This window comes from Arachis ipaensis, chromosome B8, assembly GCF_059453495.1.
Source record: "Arachis ipaensis isolate K30076 ecotype BB chromosome B8, ASM5945349v1, whole genome shotgun sequence".
Taxonomy (NCBI): domain Eukaryota; kingdom Viridiplantae; phylum Streptophyta; class Magnoliopsida; order Fabales; family Fabaceae; genus Arachis; species Arachis ipaensis.
The window spans coordinates 129,121,186-129,141,731 of NC_142443.1; the positions used below are offsets into that span (position 1 = coordinate 129,121,186).

General features: G+C 32.5%; 2 protein-coding genes across 3 annotated transcripts; one reads left to right on the forward strand and one right to left on the reverse strand.

Annotated features, from left to right (window-relative positions):
- Positions 1–8,585: 8,585 nt before the first annotated feature.
- LOC107611987 (cysteine-rich receptor-like protein kinase 15) lies at positions 8,586–13,147 on the forward strand. Of its 2 annotated transcripts, XM_016313843.3 has the most exons (7): positions 8,586–10,260; positions 11,285–11,431; positions 11,548–11,669; positions 11,751–11,961; positions 12,073–12,310; positions 12,396–12,549; positions 12,664–13,147. In XM_016313843.3, the coding sequence occupies exons 1-7, from the start codon at positions 8,709–8,711 to the stop codon at positions 12,997–12,999; spliced, it is 2,760 nt and encodes a 919-aa protein (XP_016169329.1). In that variant the 5' UTR covers positions 8,586–8,708; the 3' UTR covers positions 13,000–13,147. The 2 variants fall into 2 exon arrangements, with proteins under 2 accessions (XP_016169329.1, XP_020965464.1); XM_021109805.2 differs by lacking the exon at positions 12,396–12,549.
- Positions 13,148–15,927: 2,780 nt separating this feature from the next.
- LOC148549828 (uncharacterized) lies at positions 15,928–19,979 on the reverse strand. Its single transcript, XM_088495799.1, has 5 exons — positions 19,679–19,979; positions 18,661–19,015; positions 17,857–18,395; positions 17,111–17,596; positions 15,928–16,040 (listed from the first exon to the last, which is right to left on the reverse strand). Exons 1-5 carry the CDS (start codon positions 19,977–19,979, stop codon positions 15,928–15,930), a joined length of 1,794 nt encoding a protein of 597 aa, XP_088351925.1.
- Between the last annotated feature and the right edge of the window lie 567 nt (positions 19,980–20,546).

The window sequence follows — 20,546 nt, forward strand, 5'->3', positions numbered from 1 at the left end:
TTTTTATATTGATTTATTCAATGATGATTGCCCTGATATTCCATATATTATGAATAACTCTTTTCCTACTCTTAACCATGATGATATAAATATCATAGGGGGCAGGGTAACTCATATGAAAATAAAAGAGGCTATTTTTAAAATGGGGGGCTTGAAAGCACCCGGTATTGATGGTATACATGCTATTTTTTACCAGAGTTAATGGGATAAAGTTGGGGCTGATCTGTATTTTTTAATTGTGAATATTTTTAGCCATCCTGAGCAGGTGGAAGATATTAATGAGACTCTAATTACATTTATCCTAAAAGTGGAGCCAGTTGTCAATCTGAAACAAATGCGCCCAATAAGTCTTTGCAATGTTTCTTATAAGATGGTGACCAAGATCATCTCCATGCGGCTCAGGAAAATTATGGAGAAATTAGTTAGCCCAAACTAATGCAGTTTTGTTCCCGGAAGGCAGAGTTCTGATAATATCATTATTGCACAGGAGGTCATACATTCTATGAGAAGTAAGAAAGGCAACAAGGGTTGGATGGCTATCAAGGTTGACCTAGAAAAGGCATACGACAGACTCAAATGGACTTTTATTAAAGAAACTCTTATTGATATTGGCTTCCCCTCTCATCTCATTGAGTTGATCTGTTCATGCATCTCAACCACCAAAATGAGATTGCTTTGGAATGGAGAGACACTGGATGAATTCCGTCCCACCAGAGGCATTCGCCAAGGGGATCCAATGTCTCCATATATTTTTGTTCTATGCCTAGAAAGGCTATCTCACCTTATTCAAGCGGTGGTTGACAACAATTTTTGGAAGCCTATTAGGCTCAACAAGGACGGCCCTGTGCTTTCCCACCTTTGCTTTGTAGACGATCTTATTCTGTTTGCTGAAGCGAATATGGAGCAGGCTGATGTCATCCATAGAGTCTTGGAAGTGTTTTGTGCTAGTTCAGGACAGCGTGTTAGCAAGGATAAAACGAGGATCTTCTTCTCCAAGAATGTCGGTCACAACATTAGATCTGAGATTAGTGATAAGCTACAGTTCGCAAGAACTGAGGATCTTGGAAAGTACTTAGGTGTTCCAACAATTCATTCAAGGGTCACCAAAAATACATATAAAGAGATTGAAAGCAAGCTAAATGCAAGGCTTAACAGTTGGAAAGCGTCTTCCCTCTCTCTCGCAGGAAGAACTACTCTGGTGAAATCAACTCTATCTTCTATTCCTACATATACAATGCAATCTGCTATTTTATCTATATCTACTTGTAATGCTATTGACCGTAAATGCAGGAACTTTCATTTGGGGTGAGACAGACAACTCAAAAAAAGTGCATCTGCTGAATTGGAACACCATAACTAAAGCAAAACAGTCGGGAGGTCTAGGACTGCGGCATGCAAAGGACCTAAACCACGCGTATATGATGAAAGCTGGTTGGGGGCTTATTGAAAGCAAAGATTCCTTATGGGCAAGAGTTCTCAGAGCAAAATACAAATGTGGCAATGACATTATTCCACAAGTTGAGAGAAGACGCAGTGATTCAAACCTTTGGAAGGGGATCTGCTTAGCTTGGGAAGATGTGGAAAAGAATATGGTGTGGAGAGTTGGTGATGGCTCTCAAATTAAGTTCTGGACACATAACTGGATCCCAAACATTGGAAGATTGAGCCAACAAACATTACAGGTAATTAATGAAGTCGATTTAAATATATCTCTAATTGATGTCCTTTCGGCTTCAGGCGGCTGGGACGTTATCAGATTAAAGGAGTGGCTGCCAGATGATGTGATTAGCAAGATAATGAGCCTTGTTCCACCATCCCCTTGGAGAGCGGAGGATTATGTAGCCTGGGCTCCCTCTTCGGACGAATCATTCAGCTTAAAAACAGCCTACCACGTCATTCAAAATGACCAGGTGTCACATGATCGAGTGTTCAAGCTTGCATGGAGTTGGAAGGGACTTGAAAGGATTAAATCCTTCATCTGGCTGGTAGCGCATGATGCTATCTTGACCAACATAGAGAGAAAACGAAGACACCTAACACACAATGATCAGTGTCCAAGATGTCACATAAATGAGAAAACAAGTCTACATGTGCTAAGAGACTGTTCCTTTGCCTCTCTTGTATGGCAATCTCTTCAACCCAAAGACCAAGTGAAAGAGTTTTACAATCTTGGCGGACACGATTGGCTCATTTACAACCTCTCCAAGACAAATGATTGGCCTTACACCTTTGGGGTTGCGATTTCCTCCCTATGGTACTTCCGCAACAAATTTATCTTTAATTTAAAGGAATTGTCACTCACCCAGCAGCCGTGGCAGAGTCCATTAAAGTGAGGAGCTCTGAGATAAAAAGAGCCTTGCATAACCTCATCATACCAAAGCAAGTCACTAATTCCACAGGTTGTCTTGTTCGTTGGTATCCCCCTCCTGACAGTATAATCAAGATTAACGTTGATGGTTCATACTTTTCCATCAACAACAATGCTATTTGTGGCGGAGTTGTCCGAAATTATTTAGGCAAATTTCTAAAGGCGTTCACATGTAATATTGAAAATTGTTCTATTATGCATGCAGAATTATGGGGGGTCATTAAAGGACTCCAACTGGCCATCACTCACAACTGGAACCATGTTATCATGGAATGAGATTCTCTCACTGCTATCAACTTCATTAAATATGGATGCCCTGCCCTTCACTCTTGTGCATCGCTTGTACAAGAAATCCGAATCTTATCAAGTCGCATCCAACAGGTGAATTGGAACCACACTCTCCGCGTAGCAAATTTAGTAGCGGACATTCTAGCAAAGAAGGGGCAATCAATGTCGCTGGATCTCCACATCCTCGAAGATTCTATCCTTGACATATTCAATGCTCTTTCTTCTGATTGTATGGGTTCTCTTAGATTGAGAGGGACTCTTTAGGTGGTGTTTTTTTCTTATAGTTTGGTGTATTTTTTCTTTCTTTTTGTTGTTTTCCTCTCCTGTTGGGGTCGTTGACCCCTCTTTTATTCACCACAAAAAAAAAAAAAAATAATAAAACAAAATTCCTATTCTTATGCTCCAACCCTTCCTTTGCTACTCCGTCTTTATATACTGACTTCTTTAGTCATTTTTTCATTAGCCCATTATTTATTTTTTGAAATTTTCTATTGTTTTTCAGAAAATTTCAATTTAACATTTGAATTTTTTTTTCGGCCAAATTTTCACTAGAGCAGAGACGTCAAACATGCACATGGGAGAGGAGAAGCATGCATCAGTTGTGAACAAGAAGACAGAGGGCACACGCGGCACGAATTCTATAATCCCTCTCCAACAAAAAAAGCGACAAGATGATTGACGTGTTTCAGTCGGTAAAAAACGCGACATCCAAACTAACGTATATTTTGAGTAAATATAATCTACAAATATCACATTTGTAATTTGTGTAACCTATTTTTAAATATCACATTTTAGAAACTATGAAAGACTTTTTCTTTATGCAAGACAATTTCTGACTAAGTACCACTACTTATTGATAGTCAATAGTGGTAAAGTTCATCAACCATGGCTTGTCTCTACCCAAAGTGGACTAAAAGGCTTCCACATAGAGAATTAAGGATTGATATGTATGATAATAAAGGGTAATGCAAGAATATAAATTATTAGAGCTCACAAAATAAAACATGAAGAGAGAGACTTATATGCCTTTTTCTTAAATAATAGAAAATTAAGCCAAGGTAGTAGTAGTACTGATGCAAGCCCCTCACAAGGCCGAGCAACAATACTGAAACTAAATAAGGCCATGAAGATGCGACCGGTAAGGATCTAAGCCAAAGTCACAAAAGAATCAGAAAGCCTCCTTGTGGTGCTAATAGAGTACTCTAGTAGAACTTTGATGGGAAAAGTTAGTTAAAGCAGAAGAAAATAAAATGTGAACCTAGGAATGAAAGTGGTAAGAGAGAATTCATAATGAATGCTGAGTCTTCTCTCTGAGGCTTGAAAGCATGGATGGTGGTTACTATTTAATTGATATCACTCAAAGGTATTATTTAATAGTTTATTTGTATTTAAATGATTATAAGAAAGAGTGCCCAGTTCTCTATTTGGTTATACCACACATGATCTCTTTAATTTACTGCATGATAGCCAGTGAAGTGGGGTGTACTCGACAAATATAAATTTTGTAACATAATCAAGTTTAACATATGGACTCTATTTTTTGTTTAATATTAACATTAACATCAATTAAGTCTTATCACATAGGCAGAGTCACCTAATATTTCAAATAATATCAATGTTTATCTAGCTGTAAATCATATCTATAAGTCACAAAAAAAAATCATGTCTATAAACATGCAATTTAAATCTAACTCCATTTAAACAGTTTTGTCCATGGTAACTACTCAAATGAAGATGGCAAAAACATCTTTTTATAAAGATGCTTTATTTAAAAGTGTAACTTATTTATTTAGCCATATTTTAAACAAAGATGACACTTTTTTAAATATCAAAATTTAATCATACAATTCATCATCAAGGATCAAAAAGAAATATTTTCATATGAAAACAATTATAAAATCTTCATTGTAGTATCCACTCTATAGTTATGGTCTATGTCCAACCCTAATTATCAAACTACTTTTCGTCTGATCTAATCCTTCATTCTGTGACTTCTCTAGTTTTGTTCCATTTACAAGCTAATTAAGTCTGCTATATGACATACGAGCTAATGTTTTTTCTATTATTTGATCAAATGTAAGTTCTTTTAACTCTAGTATGAACCGAGGAACATTACTAACAAGCAACTTCTATGTGTATGAAGTTGAAGCAATGTGTACACTTACGTCAGATTCTTTGAATTCAAAATGGCCATTGATTTGCAACCCCCATTCTCCAATATCACAATAGCACATTCTGTATACTGCATGGAAACTGCTTTGTGCAGGACAGATTCACCTTCATCATCAACTGCATTAGGATCAGCTCCAGTTAATAATAGTGTTTATTTGGGCGTCATTAATTAAGTTTATGAAAAAATATTTTTTTATTTTTTAATGTATTTAGTAAATTTCCAGAAATAAACTAGAAAAATAAAAAAAATTTGAAAATCTATAATTTACATTGTTTTAAAAAGATTTTTTTAAAAAAAATTATTTTTCACGTAATAAATAAATACAAAAATATTTTTATATTATTGTACTCAAACATAATTGATAGAAAAAAATTGTAAGAGATATTTAAACATAAAATTATTTTTATTTTTTAAAAAAATCTTTTAAAAAATAACTCAAAAAATATATCTTGTTAGAAACTCTCCCAAACAAGTCTATAGTTTCGGTTATTTTTACCATTATATTATTAGTACACTTCAAAATACAAAAATACTAATTAGTCATTAAAATCAGCCATCAATATATTTATATATAAATACATGTGTAGTTTAATTTATTTTTAGTATGTGTTTATATTTCAACATATATTTTATCCTGGTAGCCTATCTTAGTGACTAATCTTGATATACAAGTAGTGTGGTGGTTCAAAATATCAAAAGAAATCTGAATATTATTTTGAGTGAAACATACTCGCATACAATCTGGTTGGCCATTACATGCACAAATAGTGTGAGCTAGTGATAGACTGATAGGCCAAAGCCATAGCCATTCGTGATTCTTATCTTCACGTTAGCATTTCTTTTGAGAAGACTGGGAACACACTCTAGGGATATGGTGGCCAATGCAAAAATAATTGGAGGGTTTCCATCTTTGTCTAAGACATCAACATTAGCTTCTTCATACTCCAAGATTACCTCCACTAGTTCTTTACTACCACATCTACAAGCCGGTGGAGAGCAGTTTGCAAGAAGATCTCTGTACAAAAGTACCCAAAATAGATAAAACTGAATGGGTTACAAATTTTAAAACAAAGTAAAATATTATTTTAGTTTCTAACTTAGGATTAAGTCTAATTTAGTTACTAACGTTTGAAATTTCCTATTTCTACACACGGAAATTATGTGAGACTTTAACCCTCATTTGCATCCTAATTCCTAAACCAATTACACCCAAATTCATCAAATATATTTATAATCTCGTTGATTATATATGTAACCACAATTTCCTATCAATTTCCCTCTATAGATTCAACCTTTCTACATTTGGGTCATTCAGTTAGAGCTTACTTTTCAATCAAACACAACATGTTTGCTTCAAAAGTCAAACATGTAGCAAAATAAGTAGTTTCGGAGAATGTTCATGTGGTTTAACTGATTTTTTTTTTTTTACTAAAGATGGGAGACTCAATGTGGTTTAACTGATTAAGAGAGCATTGTTTCATTAATGTTATTTCAGTACATCTTTTATTATTATTATTATTATTATTATTATTATTATTATTATTATTATGGATCAACACGTGTACATCACTTTTTGGATAAACTGCACACTTTTTATAGTTTTCACTAAATTAATAGTCAAAATCGTCTTAAAAGATATCTCGATCTCCATTTTGGTCCTCGAAAGACAAAATTAATCAAAATCGTCTCCGAAAGATACACGACTTGGTCACGTTAGTCTTTTCGTCAGTTGGATGATGACGTGGTGGGTTAATACCACGTGTCACAAGATGATTGGTTGATGTGTCAGATCAGTGACACGTGCGCCACGTGTCAGTTAACATGTAAAAAAGTTATTTATAATCAAAATAGTGCTTGAAAGTTCAGACGTAAGTCATTTTCATTCCTAAAATTTTAAAAATTAATCAAATTAGTGCTTATATAATTTTTTTTTAATTTTTCTTGATAATATTTTTTTATACTACTCATTTAATAGAAATGTAATTGACAAACAAAAAATTAGTAATTGTATCTTTTCTCCTTAAAATTATTTCAATAAAATTATCTCTCTCCTTTAATTCTTTTCAAAATCTCTCTTATTCTTTACTATTCTAAAACCTTTTTCTTACATTATTACATTTTGCTGGAATATATATATATATATATATATATATATATATATATATATATATATATATATATATATATATATACACTCAAAATTGAATGTATGTATTTGTTAACCTAAACAAAGTTATATGCTCAAAATCAAAATTTATGTATGTTAATCTAAACAAAGTTATACCACTATTTTTTTTCTACTACATCTTTTTTTTCCATTACGATATTACTTACATATAGAATATAATGGTAGTGATATTAAAAGAAAAATTATATAATCTATCTCAAAGATATGAAACACACAAAAATTTATTATAATTTTTGCATGTAATATGCTTAAGAAGTAATTCATTTAGCATAATAATAATAATAATAATAATAATAATAATTTTATTATTATTATTATTATTATTATTATTATTAAACAATAAATTTTTAATATTTTATAAGGTTTAAAATTGAAATAAAATTTGTGGTTCTTAAATTTTTACTTTTCCTCTTCTCGTTATATACTTTTAAATCCGACACAAGAATGAGTATATTCTAGGTGAAAAATGGTACACGTAATATTTTTTTAGTATTCATTTGTATTATTTTTGGAAGTATGTTTTAAGGGTGATTTTGATATTCTTTTTAGTTTTTACACAATCAAAGTAGTTGTTATATTGTTTACTTTCACTTTATATTTTTAAAAGGTTACAAGTTTCTCTGCACTTTCTAGCATTAAATTATTTTGTTAGGCAGATGACATTATTGGAGGGCTAAAGTCAAAAGAAATTGTTATCTAAGATGCACAAGAGTCATGACTGGAATCTGTCAAATGAGGAATTGCTAATCTTACATTAATATTTCAATATATATTTATCTTCCAACATAAGACCAAAGACCGAAAAGGTTGACTTCCCCTGCATGATTAACTTGTGCTTTTATTTTGATTTTGATCTTAGTGGATTAGACTTGTTGACAAAAGGAGTTCATTATTCTTTATTGAAGTGTACAATTTTGCACTTTTTAATTTAGATGTGAAAAGAGGAACGGGCGTAATTATGGAATGTATAAGTGCTTTATTCAACTGTAGTGTTAGGAGTAAAAATCGGACCGTCGATTTTTGAGTACACAAATTAAATTTTTCGATTTGTATTTAAGAAATAAAAAAAATTTGGAATACACAAATTGGACCCTTTGATTTGTGTACTCCAAATTTTTTTAATTTTTTAAACACAAATCGAAGGGTCTAATTACTTTTCTCGGACTGTCCGATTAGCAAACTTAATTTTTTTACAAAGAAATCGGATGGTCCGATTTTTTTATTCCTTGTTTCATAAAAAGCTATTCCACATATCCATATCTAGCACCCACATTCTCCACAATAACGCACCATACACACATGCTTCTCATATAAAAAAAACGAGCCTACAATTTTGGGTCACATATTCTACTTATTGAAGAGTTTAAAAGTCAATAAAAATTAATCACCATATTTTACAATAGATACACCGGTGGAAGACAAAAACAATAAGAAGCCTATGACATTATGTTTGGACCTAAAATCTGAAAGATGTTCATTTTTAATGGATATGGAACTTAATGTAATACACATGCTAGTCCAAATAAAGTTGTAACTATATATATATATATATATATATATATATAGTTAGTAGTAGTCAATATAATTAGGAAGATCATACATACTCCTGACTCCAAGGTTGCATATCCATCCAATATGGCATGGTAGTTCTGTCAGATTTTTCATACCAATTAGGCACTTAGCAAACTAACATGGCTTTTTCCAATCTTGGCTTCCTCTTTATCCTTATCATCTTTGTCCATGTTGATGCAGATGACTTTCACTGGTCAGGGTCCTATTGTTCATCACTTAACAAAACCACCCCTAACAGTCCTTTCCAGTTGAACCTAAAGACCCTTTTCAAGTACCTATCTTCCAATGCCACCACGGGCAACAAGGAATTTTACAGCACCAAAGTCCTTGGCACAAACCACTTTGATACAATATATGGACTCTACTTGTGCAGGGGTGACCTCCCTTCTCAACTTTGTGGAAAGTGCATCTCAGAAGCAACCCATAGCTACTTGTTCCCAGACCCAGACCAAGGAATAGACGATTGCTCCTCATCCATAGAGGGAGGAATTTCGTATGACGAGTGCATGGTTCAATATTCCAATAACTTCACTTACTTCTCCGCAGTCGACTTAACGCCTTCTAGTTCTTGCTTGTCAAGCAATATGTCTGCAACCTTCGTGAATTTAGTGTTTGACACTCTGAACAAAATTGCAGATAAAGCATCTCAAGGTTCTACAGAGAAGTATGCTACAAAACAAGTAAGAATATCTGGATTTCAGTCCCTATACTCTTTGGCTCAGTGTACACCAAACTTGTCATCTCAAGATTGTAGAACTTGTTTAGGCAACATGATAAAACAAGTTAAACAAGTGTGCGGTGGAAGTGGAAACGAAGCAACAAGTTCGAGCCGCAGCTGCAACTTGAAGTATGCTATGTACCCTTTCTATCGTGAAAGTAAAAGCCTGGCACCAGTAGGACTCATTCCTATAACAAATCTGTCAAATGATTTTGGCTATCTTTCCCACAACTGTTCAACTTCAACCAATGAAACCATCATCAAGAACAGTCATTTTGAATCTAACCTCAGGAACCTCCTCTCTTCCTTGTCTTCTAATGCCACCGACAAAATTGGCTTCTACAAGACCACCATTGGTGGCGGAGATGACACGGTCACCGGTCTCTTCATGTGCCGTGGCGATGTGTCCCTTAGTCTCTGTCAACTCTGTGTCCAAACCGCTGCTAAACGAATACATTCAGAGTGTAGTTCATCCAAGGAAGCCATCATTTGGTACACTCATTGCCTTCTTCGCTACTCCTATCGATCTCCCCTCCCCACCTGGAACGACACGAGTCCCGTGTTTCATGAGTTCAACATTGCCAACACCTCCAACCTTGACCAAGAGCAACAGAACTCCTTCACTCTCACATTAGTGAGCACTTTATCGGACATAAAGAATATGAAGGAGGAGAGCACCACCAAGAATTATGTAACTGCAACCGCAAAACTGAATGGTGTCCAAACTCTATATGCTCTCGGCGAATGCACACCAGATCTAAATAGTGGAGATTGCAGCTCTTGCTTACAGAACATTTTCCTATATGAAATTCCATGGTGTTGTTTGTCAAGTCCAGAGGGAAAAGTTTTTTATCCTAGCTGCTATATGATGTTTGGATTGTCCAAATTTCATGGAGATGATGATCGAGTTGAGACACCTAGTCAGGCTAGTCTTCCTCCAGGAGATACACGAGGTAAAATTTAGATCCAAGCATTTACATGATTAATGTTTACAAAAAAAAGGCAACAAAATCATCCATAATATTATAGTTGATAAAAAGAGAAAAGTGGATATTCATGTCCAAAGAAAAATGTGTGGCATGCTAGTATATATATATATATATATATATATATATATATATATATATAATGCAAAAGAAAAAGTTCATGGAGCCAACTATAACATAAGTCAACTCAAGTCAATCTTTTATATTTTTAGTTAGAGTAGTGGAGAGTTGTTTTTTCTTTTTTATAACAGACTTACTGTTTTTTAACTAATTGGCTCTAGTTGACTACTTTCTAGTTGGTTTTCTAGGGAAACCGAATACAAAAATATTATACCCACACTATAAATTAGTTACCAAATTAGTTAAAACAATATCACTTAATTTATCAAAATATTTTTATGGTGTATATGGAACAACAAAAATGCTACAACTATACTAGATGTACATTAAAATTAGTCACTAGTATAAAATTCATATTAAAATACAACATATACATTAAAAATGAGTTAAACAATATTTGTATTTATATACAGATATATAGTGATTATTTTTGGTGGTTGATTAGTATACAAATAGTATTTTTGAAATACTATGTGCATACAAAAATCCAAGCATCATGTATTTATATATACATAAATGTGTAGTTGAACTTATTTTAATGTGTATTTTATATTTCAATATATATTTTATATTGATAGTTAATTTTCGTATACGCTTAGCATAGCATGATGGATGTAACAATTTAGTCCTTTGCAAAACAAATTAGAATAAACATGAAACTAAGCCTTTCGAAGATTTTTGCATGAAATTAATGCAAGATTGTTGATATCAAGTGGTGCCTAAAAAATCAAATATAAGATCATATTAGTCATTAATAATTGACATCAAATAATTCCCTAAAAGTTATAGTAAGTCATCAAATTGTTATCGTTATTTTTATATGAAAATCATTATTTTTAGTCTCTAAATCACATGTTAATTTTTTATGCAGGAAAGAGAAATGGTAGGTATCAGAAAAAAATTCCGTTGATTGTTGTTCCCACTATTGTTGCTGGGATGCTCTTCTTATGTTCTGGCTGGCATTTGTTAAGAAGAAAAGAAAGCAAGAGATACAAAACTATTCTCAGAGAAAATATTTGTAAGTATTGTTTGTAAAACTTTTTTCATAGAAAGGATTTTAAAAGTATATGTTTCCCTTACAAAAGTTCAAGATCAGAGCAAAACCAATTTAAAAACTCGAATATATTATTCTAGTTGGTGATGAAGGTAGTACTTTGGAGCCATTGCAAATGGATTTGGCTATAATTGAGGCAGCAACAAATAACTTTTCAACTGAGAACTTGATTGGGAAAGGTGGATTTGGAAATGTTTATAAGGTAAAATATATATGATACATTTTTTCCCCATTTATCATGATTTATAGATGAATACTTAATGATTTCTATATTTTTTATTAGGGTATTCTTTCTGATGGGAGACATGTAGCTGTAAAAAGATTATCAAAAATTTCTAAACAAGGTATTAAGGAGTTCAAGAATGAGGTGTTGTTGATAGCTAAATTTCAACATCGGAATCTTGTAACATTCATAGGTTTCTGCTTGAAAGATCAAGAGAAGATACTGATATATGAATATGTACCAAATGGAAGCCTTGATTACTTTTTATTTGGTATGACTTTTCTCTTTTATACATACAAAGTTCATTATAGGAATGTTTAAAGCTATTTTAAATACTTGATCACACAAAATTATGCTTCTTTTCTAATTTAAATTTCTGCAGATACTCAGCAACAAAAGTTGTTAAATTGGTCTCAGCGTTATAAAATTATAAAAGGAGTTGCACGAGGAATTCATTATTTACATGAGCATTCTCGACCCAAAATTATTCATCGTGATCTTAAACCAAGTAATGTCCTGTTAGATACAAGTATGAATCCAAAAATTTCGGACTTTGGCATAGCTAGAATTGTGGAAATGGACCGAGACCAAGAAATTACAAACAAAATTGTTGGGACATTGTAAGTTTTGAATGTTCCTTTCCTTCCTTAGTTCATTTCATCAATAGATAATGTCTAAATTAGTGTAATATTTTCGTTTTTGCAGTGGTTATATGTCTCCGGAATATGCAATGCTTGGATATTTTTCCGAAAAATCAGATATTTTTAGTTTTGGAGTTATGATTCTAGAAATTGTTACTGGAAAAAAGATTTTAACTTCTTATGATTGTTATCATCTTGCTTCAGGCCTACTAAATTATGTGAGTGAAAAAGTCTGGCAATTTTATTTTCTCATTGTTTATATTAATTTAGAAGTGGGATACTAGCATGGAGCAATTTGTTCTTCCAATAACGGTTTAACAAATTTCTTACAGGTTTGGGAAAAGTGGACAGAAAACAAAGCATTAAGCATATTGGACCAAAAAATAAAAGGAAATTATCTTGAAATTGAAGTCATTAAGTGTATTCAAGTTGGATTATTATGTGTTCAAGAAAATCCAGATGTTAGACCTCCAATGATAACAATTATTTCATATCTTGATAACCACTTAATTGAAATGCCATCTCCACAAGAGCCAGCATTTATGTTACATAGAAGAATAATTGATCAAGTACAAGTAGTTGGTGGTGCGTCAAGCTTTGATCATATCAACAATTTTACGCCATCCTCTATCAATGAGATGTCTATAAGTGAAGATCTTTCTAGATAGTAAGTTTATTCCTTCTTTAATACCATCATTATTCGTCCATGCATGTGTAACGATAAAATTTATGTCATTTGTAACTTTTGCTGATGATCATCAATATATTTGACTCCTAATGTACCATTTCCCAGTTACAAGCGTTTTTGTTGTCAAAGAATTGTAGTTTTTGTTGTCTAAAATCACTAAGATCAGTGAGGTACCTGGATTTCCTCGGAAAAACGGGCCTGAAGGATCTATGATTTGATTTTGGGGTTCACCAATGATTGAACTCTTAACTTTTCGAACACAGAACTTTGATACCATATTATGAAACTACTAATCCCAAAAGTTTAAGTTGATAGGTGAAGGCAAAATGAATGGTTATATCTCTAACAAGATCGAGGCTATTGATTGAGGAGCTTTGATTTGTCTGAGTTGGATCCATTGAATCAGAAACTAGCTCAACGAAATATTGAATGCAATCAATGCAATATAACCTTCTGTTAATGTTGCAAGTGTGAGGAATAGTGAAATTAGTCCCAAGTTGAAGAAAGCAAGAAATAGTGAGGAGTTTATAAGAGGAGAGACCCATTAACTTATTATTTAAGATTTTGAGTTGGATGTTGTGTCATTTCATCTTATGTTTTCTGGCTTGATTCATTCTCGAAATCTCAACTAACTATCTGAGTCAAGTTGTTAACTTCTAACCAACTCCTCTAACTAACTATTATATTCGCCTTCTTCCAACTAACTTCCTACACTTTTGCATACATAAATCAGTGACACATTTAAAGTTCACTGAGTGTCTGAGTCTCTATAGCTCTGCAACTAATTAACTAGCTGTGCTTAACAAAATCTAACTGTATGGTTCCAATCTGAACTTTAGGAGTCAAAGAGATTCCTTGTAGATATTTGCAGCACGTTCGGGGATGATAGCTGTTTAGTTAGAGGAATTGTGCGCAAAATGCACAAACAGAAACATTTTAAAACTGCAGATTAGATTTTTTAGGCCCAAATTAAAGTGTTTTAAAACGGTGAAAGTTACTGTTGATATTATTGTTATTGAAATTTATTGCCAAAATACCTCTTCGAAGAATTTAGATAGTTTAAATTAAGGAAGTTGGTTAAATGATAAAACGAAGGTTAATTATCATTGGATTTATAATTATCATGAAATGTGTATGCCACCATCTTAATCTAATAGGTGCGTTTATTTGTTGAGATTTAGACTTAGGATTCTTTTGGGAAATGTCAAAAGTAACTTTTTTTAACTTTTGACTTATGGAAAGTAGCAGTATTAAAGTCTGGTGCAATTTTTAAAATCAAATTGCAGCTTTCTAAGAAGCTATTTAAAAGCTTATAGAAAAGTTAAAAAAAAATACTTCTCTCATAATACTACTATTTTTTATCATATTTCTATAAAATAAGTACTTTTAGAACTAAAAATCCAAATACAAAATAACTTATTTATAAGCTACTTTTAGGGCTCATTTGGATAGGTTCATAAGTGACTTTTTTTAACTTTTAACTTATGAAAATGTGTAGTATTAATGTCTGGTACAATTTTCAAAACAAAATTACAACTTTCTAAAAAGTTATTTTGGTGCTGAAGGAGAAGTTAAAAAAAATGACTTATCTCATAATAAAAAGCTTTTTATCACTTTTCTCTTAAAATAAGTACTTTTAGAACTAAAAAACCAAACACAAAATAACTTATTTATAAGCTACTTTTAATATAAGCATTTATTGTTTAAGCTATTTTTTCAAAAAGAACTTAATAAGCTGTTTATCCAAATTGGGCCTTAATAATGTATTTGGTTATCAAAGACTTAGGACACAAAATTTCAGTTCCTTGAACATCTCTAAAAAGTAGAGACACAAAAGATTAAAATTTTTAGAGATGGAAGCTGAAACTTTTATAACATTTCTTTTCAGTGGAGAAAAAATTGAATAATGTCAATTGTTTAATCTAACCCTTCATTGATCACTCTGTCATATTTATTTTTGGTTCCACTTATAAACTTAATGGTGAGAGATCACACTTTATTCCCTCTAAGTGTTAAAAAAAATTGAAAAGATTCATTTCCAAACCAAATATGAGACTGAAACATAATTTAATCCAGTACATTTTATATCTTTGTCTTAGTCTCTGTCTCCTTTTCAAATACTATCATAGTAATTAAGTTCTCATTTTATTATTTTACCAACTTTCTCACTTTATATACAAAGTCGTTAACTCAATATTAATATGCCACGGTTATACTATAATAACATTATTGTGGCACAAAAATGGTATAATGATAATATATTTTAAAAGAGTGATATTTTGATATTAATCATTTATGGAGTAACACAAATCAGTTAATAATTAGGTAACAATTGATATTATCAAAATACTTCATTGAAAAGCTTTTGCTATTATTCTTAAAAATACAATTTGTCAAACGTGGTGAAAATTTTCTATTCAATTTTACATTCTAACTAGCAAGAGGCCCGTGCATATGCGCGGGTAGGTGATTAAGTTTGAACAATTAATAACAAAGATAAATGAAAAAAAAATATAAAAATTGGATAATAATATGTTTGTCATGTATATTTATGGAGCTTAAAAATATGATGACAATGATGTAAATAATAATTCTAGATCATACATTAATTAAACATGATTAATTAATATAAATACATGGCAAGAAAATAAAAGTTGATTATTGAAGCAAAAGTGCATATTTTTTATTCTGAATTTGATAGCTATGCTGCAATAAACGACATAAATACTAAGTGAGTTTGTAAATTAATAATGTGTACAACATATAGATAGAATGATAAGGGTAAAACTTGGTAAAATTTTAGAAATAAAATATTGAGACATAAATAAAGAAGAAATAGTCGAAGAAAGAATTCAAAGAAATTGAGAATATAATCCTGACCTATTGTATGTGACACAATATGCCAAAATCAAATATTTTTGAAAACTTCATGATAAACGACATTGTTGGTTTCAGTGTAATTATTTGAATTGTCATGAGAAATAACAATCTTCAGTCCATATTTGTTAGTAACTCTTGAGACTGCAACATATAGTTGGTCATGTGTAAATACTGGTTGTTTAAGGAGTAACCCAACATAATCCAATGATTGTCCTTGACTTTTGTTTATAGTCATGGCATATGAGAGCATCAAAGGGAATTGCCTTCGTTGAAACTTAAATGGCAGTTTTGTATCCGAATGTCATCCTAGGTACGAAAACCTTTTCACTAATGTTAGATCTTGATAAGACTTTTGCTTCGATAATTTTGTTGCCAAGCCTTGTGATAACTAATCTAGTACCATTACAAAGGCCTGCTGAATTATCAATATTTCTAATAAGCATGATAGGACAGCCTTGCCTAAAGCAAAGCTCATGATTTGGAAGTTCGGGAGATTTAATAGTTGCCAAAAATTCTAGAGTGTGCATTGATGCCAGACTATCTGCTGCTCCTTCTTTAAAGGAGGGTGAATCGGAGTTGAGATAATTTTTTTTTTCATTTTCATTTAAAGCTGGCATATAATCATTAACCTGTTCAACAACGTTAATTGTTGGAGCCAAAATAGCACGGCCATGCAAATTCCTAAACTCTGTGGTATCCTTTAGGTAGTCACCATATATAGCTTTAACGATTGCATGAATTGGGTCAGCAAAATTTGTAATTAAGAGTTCAGGTGGTATAGGGCCACACTGTATCCATCTTCTGAATGAGCAAGCTTTCCATCTCCTAAATCAAGGATCTACTGTGCAAATTCTTTTCGTTTTCTGATGCTTTCATCTTCTATTGAAGACCTTAATCTCATATTCTGAGTTAAAGTTAATAACTTGCATTCATTCCATAGATAAGAGGAATTAATCGATGCATTAACAATATCTTGTCTAGATCCCTTTGTTATCACCGGGAGGATTTGCCTAAACTCACCACCAAAGACGACTATTTTTCCCCCCCAAATGGCAACCGTAAACTTGAATGATTTGTGTGCTGAAGCAAGTCTCTCATAGTTCGATCTAGTGCTTCAAAGCAAAATTTATTCATCATTGGTGCTTCATCCCAAATAATAAGTTTGGTTGCCAAAATTAACTCAGCTAGTGGGCTTCCTTGTTTTATATTACATGTGGAATATTCATCAGGAGTTAGGGGGATTGCAAACCTGGAATGAGTTGTTCTTCCTCCAGGTAGCAAGAGTGAAGCTATTCCACTTGAAGTAACTGTTAAGACAATTTGACCCTTTGATCTAAAAGTAGCTGAGATAGTATTCCAAACGAAAGTCTTTCCTGTACCTCCGTACCCATATAAGAAGAAAACTTTACCGCAATCTGAATTGACAGCTTGAAGGATTTGGTCATATACATATTTTTGTTCTGTTGTCATTTGTGATAAAAATTGCTTGTGTTGCTCAGCCAACATAACTCGATCATAATGGAGTTCATCCAATATTAATTTGTTTTGCAAAGAGCCATGTCTCATGCTGTGAATGTTATCCATGTTGGGAAATGGCATTGTTGCATATTCTCGAAGTGTTTTGCTATTGCTGTTAAGTATTTGTTCAATCTCTATTAGAGTAAGCTCTGATAATTCATCATCTGATAAAACCAAATCTGCAATTAAAATTGAAAATGAGTATTATGATCGAATAAAAACACCTTAAGACATTTAATAATACATTGTGATATTTATATTTGCTAAAAAGTTTCAACAATTTTGATATTAATATCAACATAATAAATGATATCATGTGGACATTTGATGAACAAAGTTGCAGCAAAATAAATGTAGATATTAATGAATAAGTTCAAACCTAGTAAATTGAACATAGTTATATGATTATGTAATATCCCATCTGAAAGTAAAGTCCAACATTTCTGCGAAACTATTTCAGGCCGAGTCATTGAATTTGACCATAAAAGAGTTGCAAACAACTTTCTCAGATAATATCCAGAACCCCAATGACTTGCTTCTTCAATAGCATCAATGTATTCTTGATCATCATCAAGTAACCCACGCGCATAACATGCATCTTTGAATGTAGGATAAACAACACCATTGAAAGACCGAAGTTCTTCATAGCTTCTTGGCCCTTTAACAATGTTGAGTAACATTCTTAAATAGTATAATTCACCTGCAGATGGAGGAACAAAGAATAATCTACCGATAACAGTGTTTGTTTTCCTAGGCTCCCATATTCTAAGGCTGGGTTTCCAAACAAATTCAATCGGAAATTTGTTATAAGTTAATTGTCTAGCTGCCTCATACTTTGTGTTTGCTTGAAACCAAGCTATGAACATGGATTCTTTAATTGTTGCTTTATCAACAGTTCTTTGTAAATTGTCTTGATCTTCAAAGATAACTGGTTGTTCATCGGGAAAGTGAAAGTTTAACCGTTCAACTGAAGGTCTTCTATAGTGAATATCAAATGCAAATATTCTCCAAGCAGATTCACATGGAGAGATATACCGACAATCATAATACATTTTCACTTCATTCTATGATTGAATTAGAATTGGGAAGCATTGAAGTTGAATAAAAAGAAGCCGTGACTCGATCACTTCCCTTGTTAACATACTTAAAAAGATACTTTATCGATATTGATTGATTGGACCATTCAACATTGATATGGGCACCATACTTCATTAATAAGAACTTATTATGTGGCACAACATACCGATTATCTAAATGAATACCTGAAACCTCAATGGTATGACCGTCATTTCGACGTCTATAAAGTGCATATCCATTTTGATCGATGGTGGTAAACTCTATGATTTTTTTAGGAAAATGTCGGGTGCAAACACCATTCTCCATGCAAGGTGAATTTTTGTTTGCAATTCCACAGGGTCCATGCATCATAAAAGCCTTAACTGCCTGATAGTATTCTGGATCCAGATTATGATCTGGAATTTCTGCTAAGATAATGTTGTCTATGTCATCAAAACTAGGTAATTTATGTTGTTGCGCAAGAAATAGTAGTATATGTGCATGCGATAATCCACGCTTCTGAAACTCAATAGTATATATAACTGCAATAATAGATATGCATTAACTATGATTGTATTATAATGGATTGAAATAGTTAACATTTTCCCACGAAAAGCGCGGGTTTAGAGTATTACCTGCCCTTGATGTACCAAAAATTCTATTCTTTTAGATATCTTTGATGAGTATGTCCAACTTTTCCTTGAATAATTTGCAAACCATGTCTGGTCTGTCTTCAGGTTTTAAATTATTTTCCTTACAATAGCGCTTCAATTCTTCCCATTGGGGGTTGCAGGTTACTGTTATAAATAAATCTGAATAACCAATTGACCTACAAATTGTCATTGCATCTTGGTAATTCTGAATCATATATCGTGGTCCCCTTGTGAATGTTGCAGGTTAAACAATGCGCTTGCCTAGTGATGATGCCTTAGTTTCACCGTTCAGAATTGCATCTTTCAGACCTTTATAGATTTCAGCTCTGAAATGTCTTTGCTTTGAGTATACATATTTAAGTCTAGCCGCTTCAACCATTGAGAATGCTTCAACTAAAAACTGTTGAAAAAGTCGTCGAGAGTAAAACAAAACACCTTCACGACTTGATCTATGCTGGATTCTAAATGCAAAAAAATCCCTCATGCTAACGTAGGAAATTTCCTGTGTAGAATTTTTCGGCAATTTGTTTAAAAGGATGTTTTATCTCCAACCGTCTTCACCATAAGGAAATAGTAAAGGATATTGTAATCCTAAATATGATGGGTTGAGTTCTGAAATTCGTTGAAGTTGGCCAGATTTTGTTTTGACAATAATATCTCTTTCTTTTGTATTTGAATCAAAATCTCCAACAATTAAACCTGCAACCTCATCAATAGATGGTAGATTATATCGCCTTCCATCTTTTCCCCTTTTTCCAATAAGCCGTAAATGAACATTAGTTTGTGGATTAGTTCTGATTATGTCTCGTACCATGCGAAAACTTTTTGCAAGAACGTTATGTTGATCCAGCATTTCAATAACATCAGATATGATTTCTAAATTCCATTGGTTGGTTTTTTTGCCAGAGCTATCAAAAAGAATTTTTTGTTGTGTATAAATTATGCTCACTATCAAATAAAGCTTAATAAATAGAGGCTAGATTGAAGTAATACTAAATTAATACCTAAGAATGGAACTGCAATTTTTTTTATCTCATTTTGTGTATCATAGATGTAAAGTTGTGCAAATTTTGCTGAACTTCCCTCTTCTGGTTATAAGCTTCCCATTAAATGATAATTTTGACCATGTAATATAAGGTAGCATTTGTTTGCGAGACAGAGACCAAGAGATAGAGACAAAGAGACAGAGACCAAGAGACAGAGACAAAAATAAGTATTAGTATTGTGTTTGGTGTGAAAGTGTACAAGACTAATTTATGTCTCAGTATCCTGTTTGGTTTGAAATAAAAAATAGAGACTAAATATTTATAATTACTAAAATGCCCTTAATTTTAACTAACAACCCTAACCCCCAAATACAATTTCATTTTCATCAGCATCCAACCCTAACCCCTTTTTTCCTCTTCTCTACCCTTTCTTC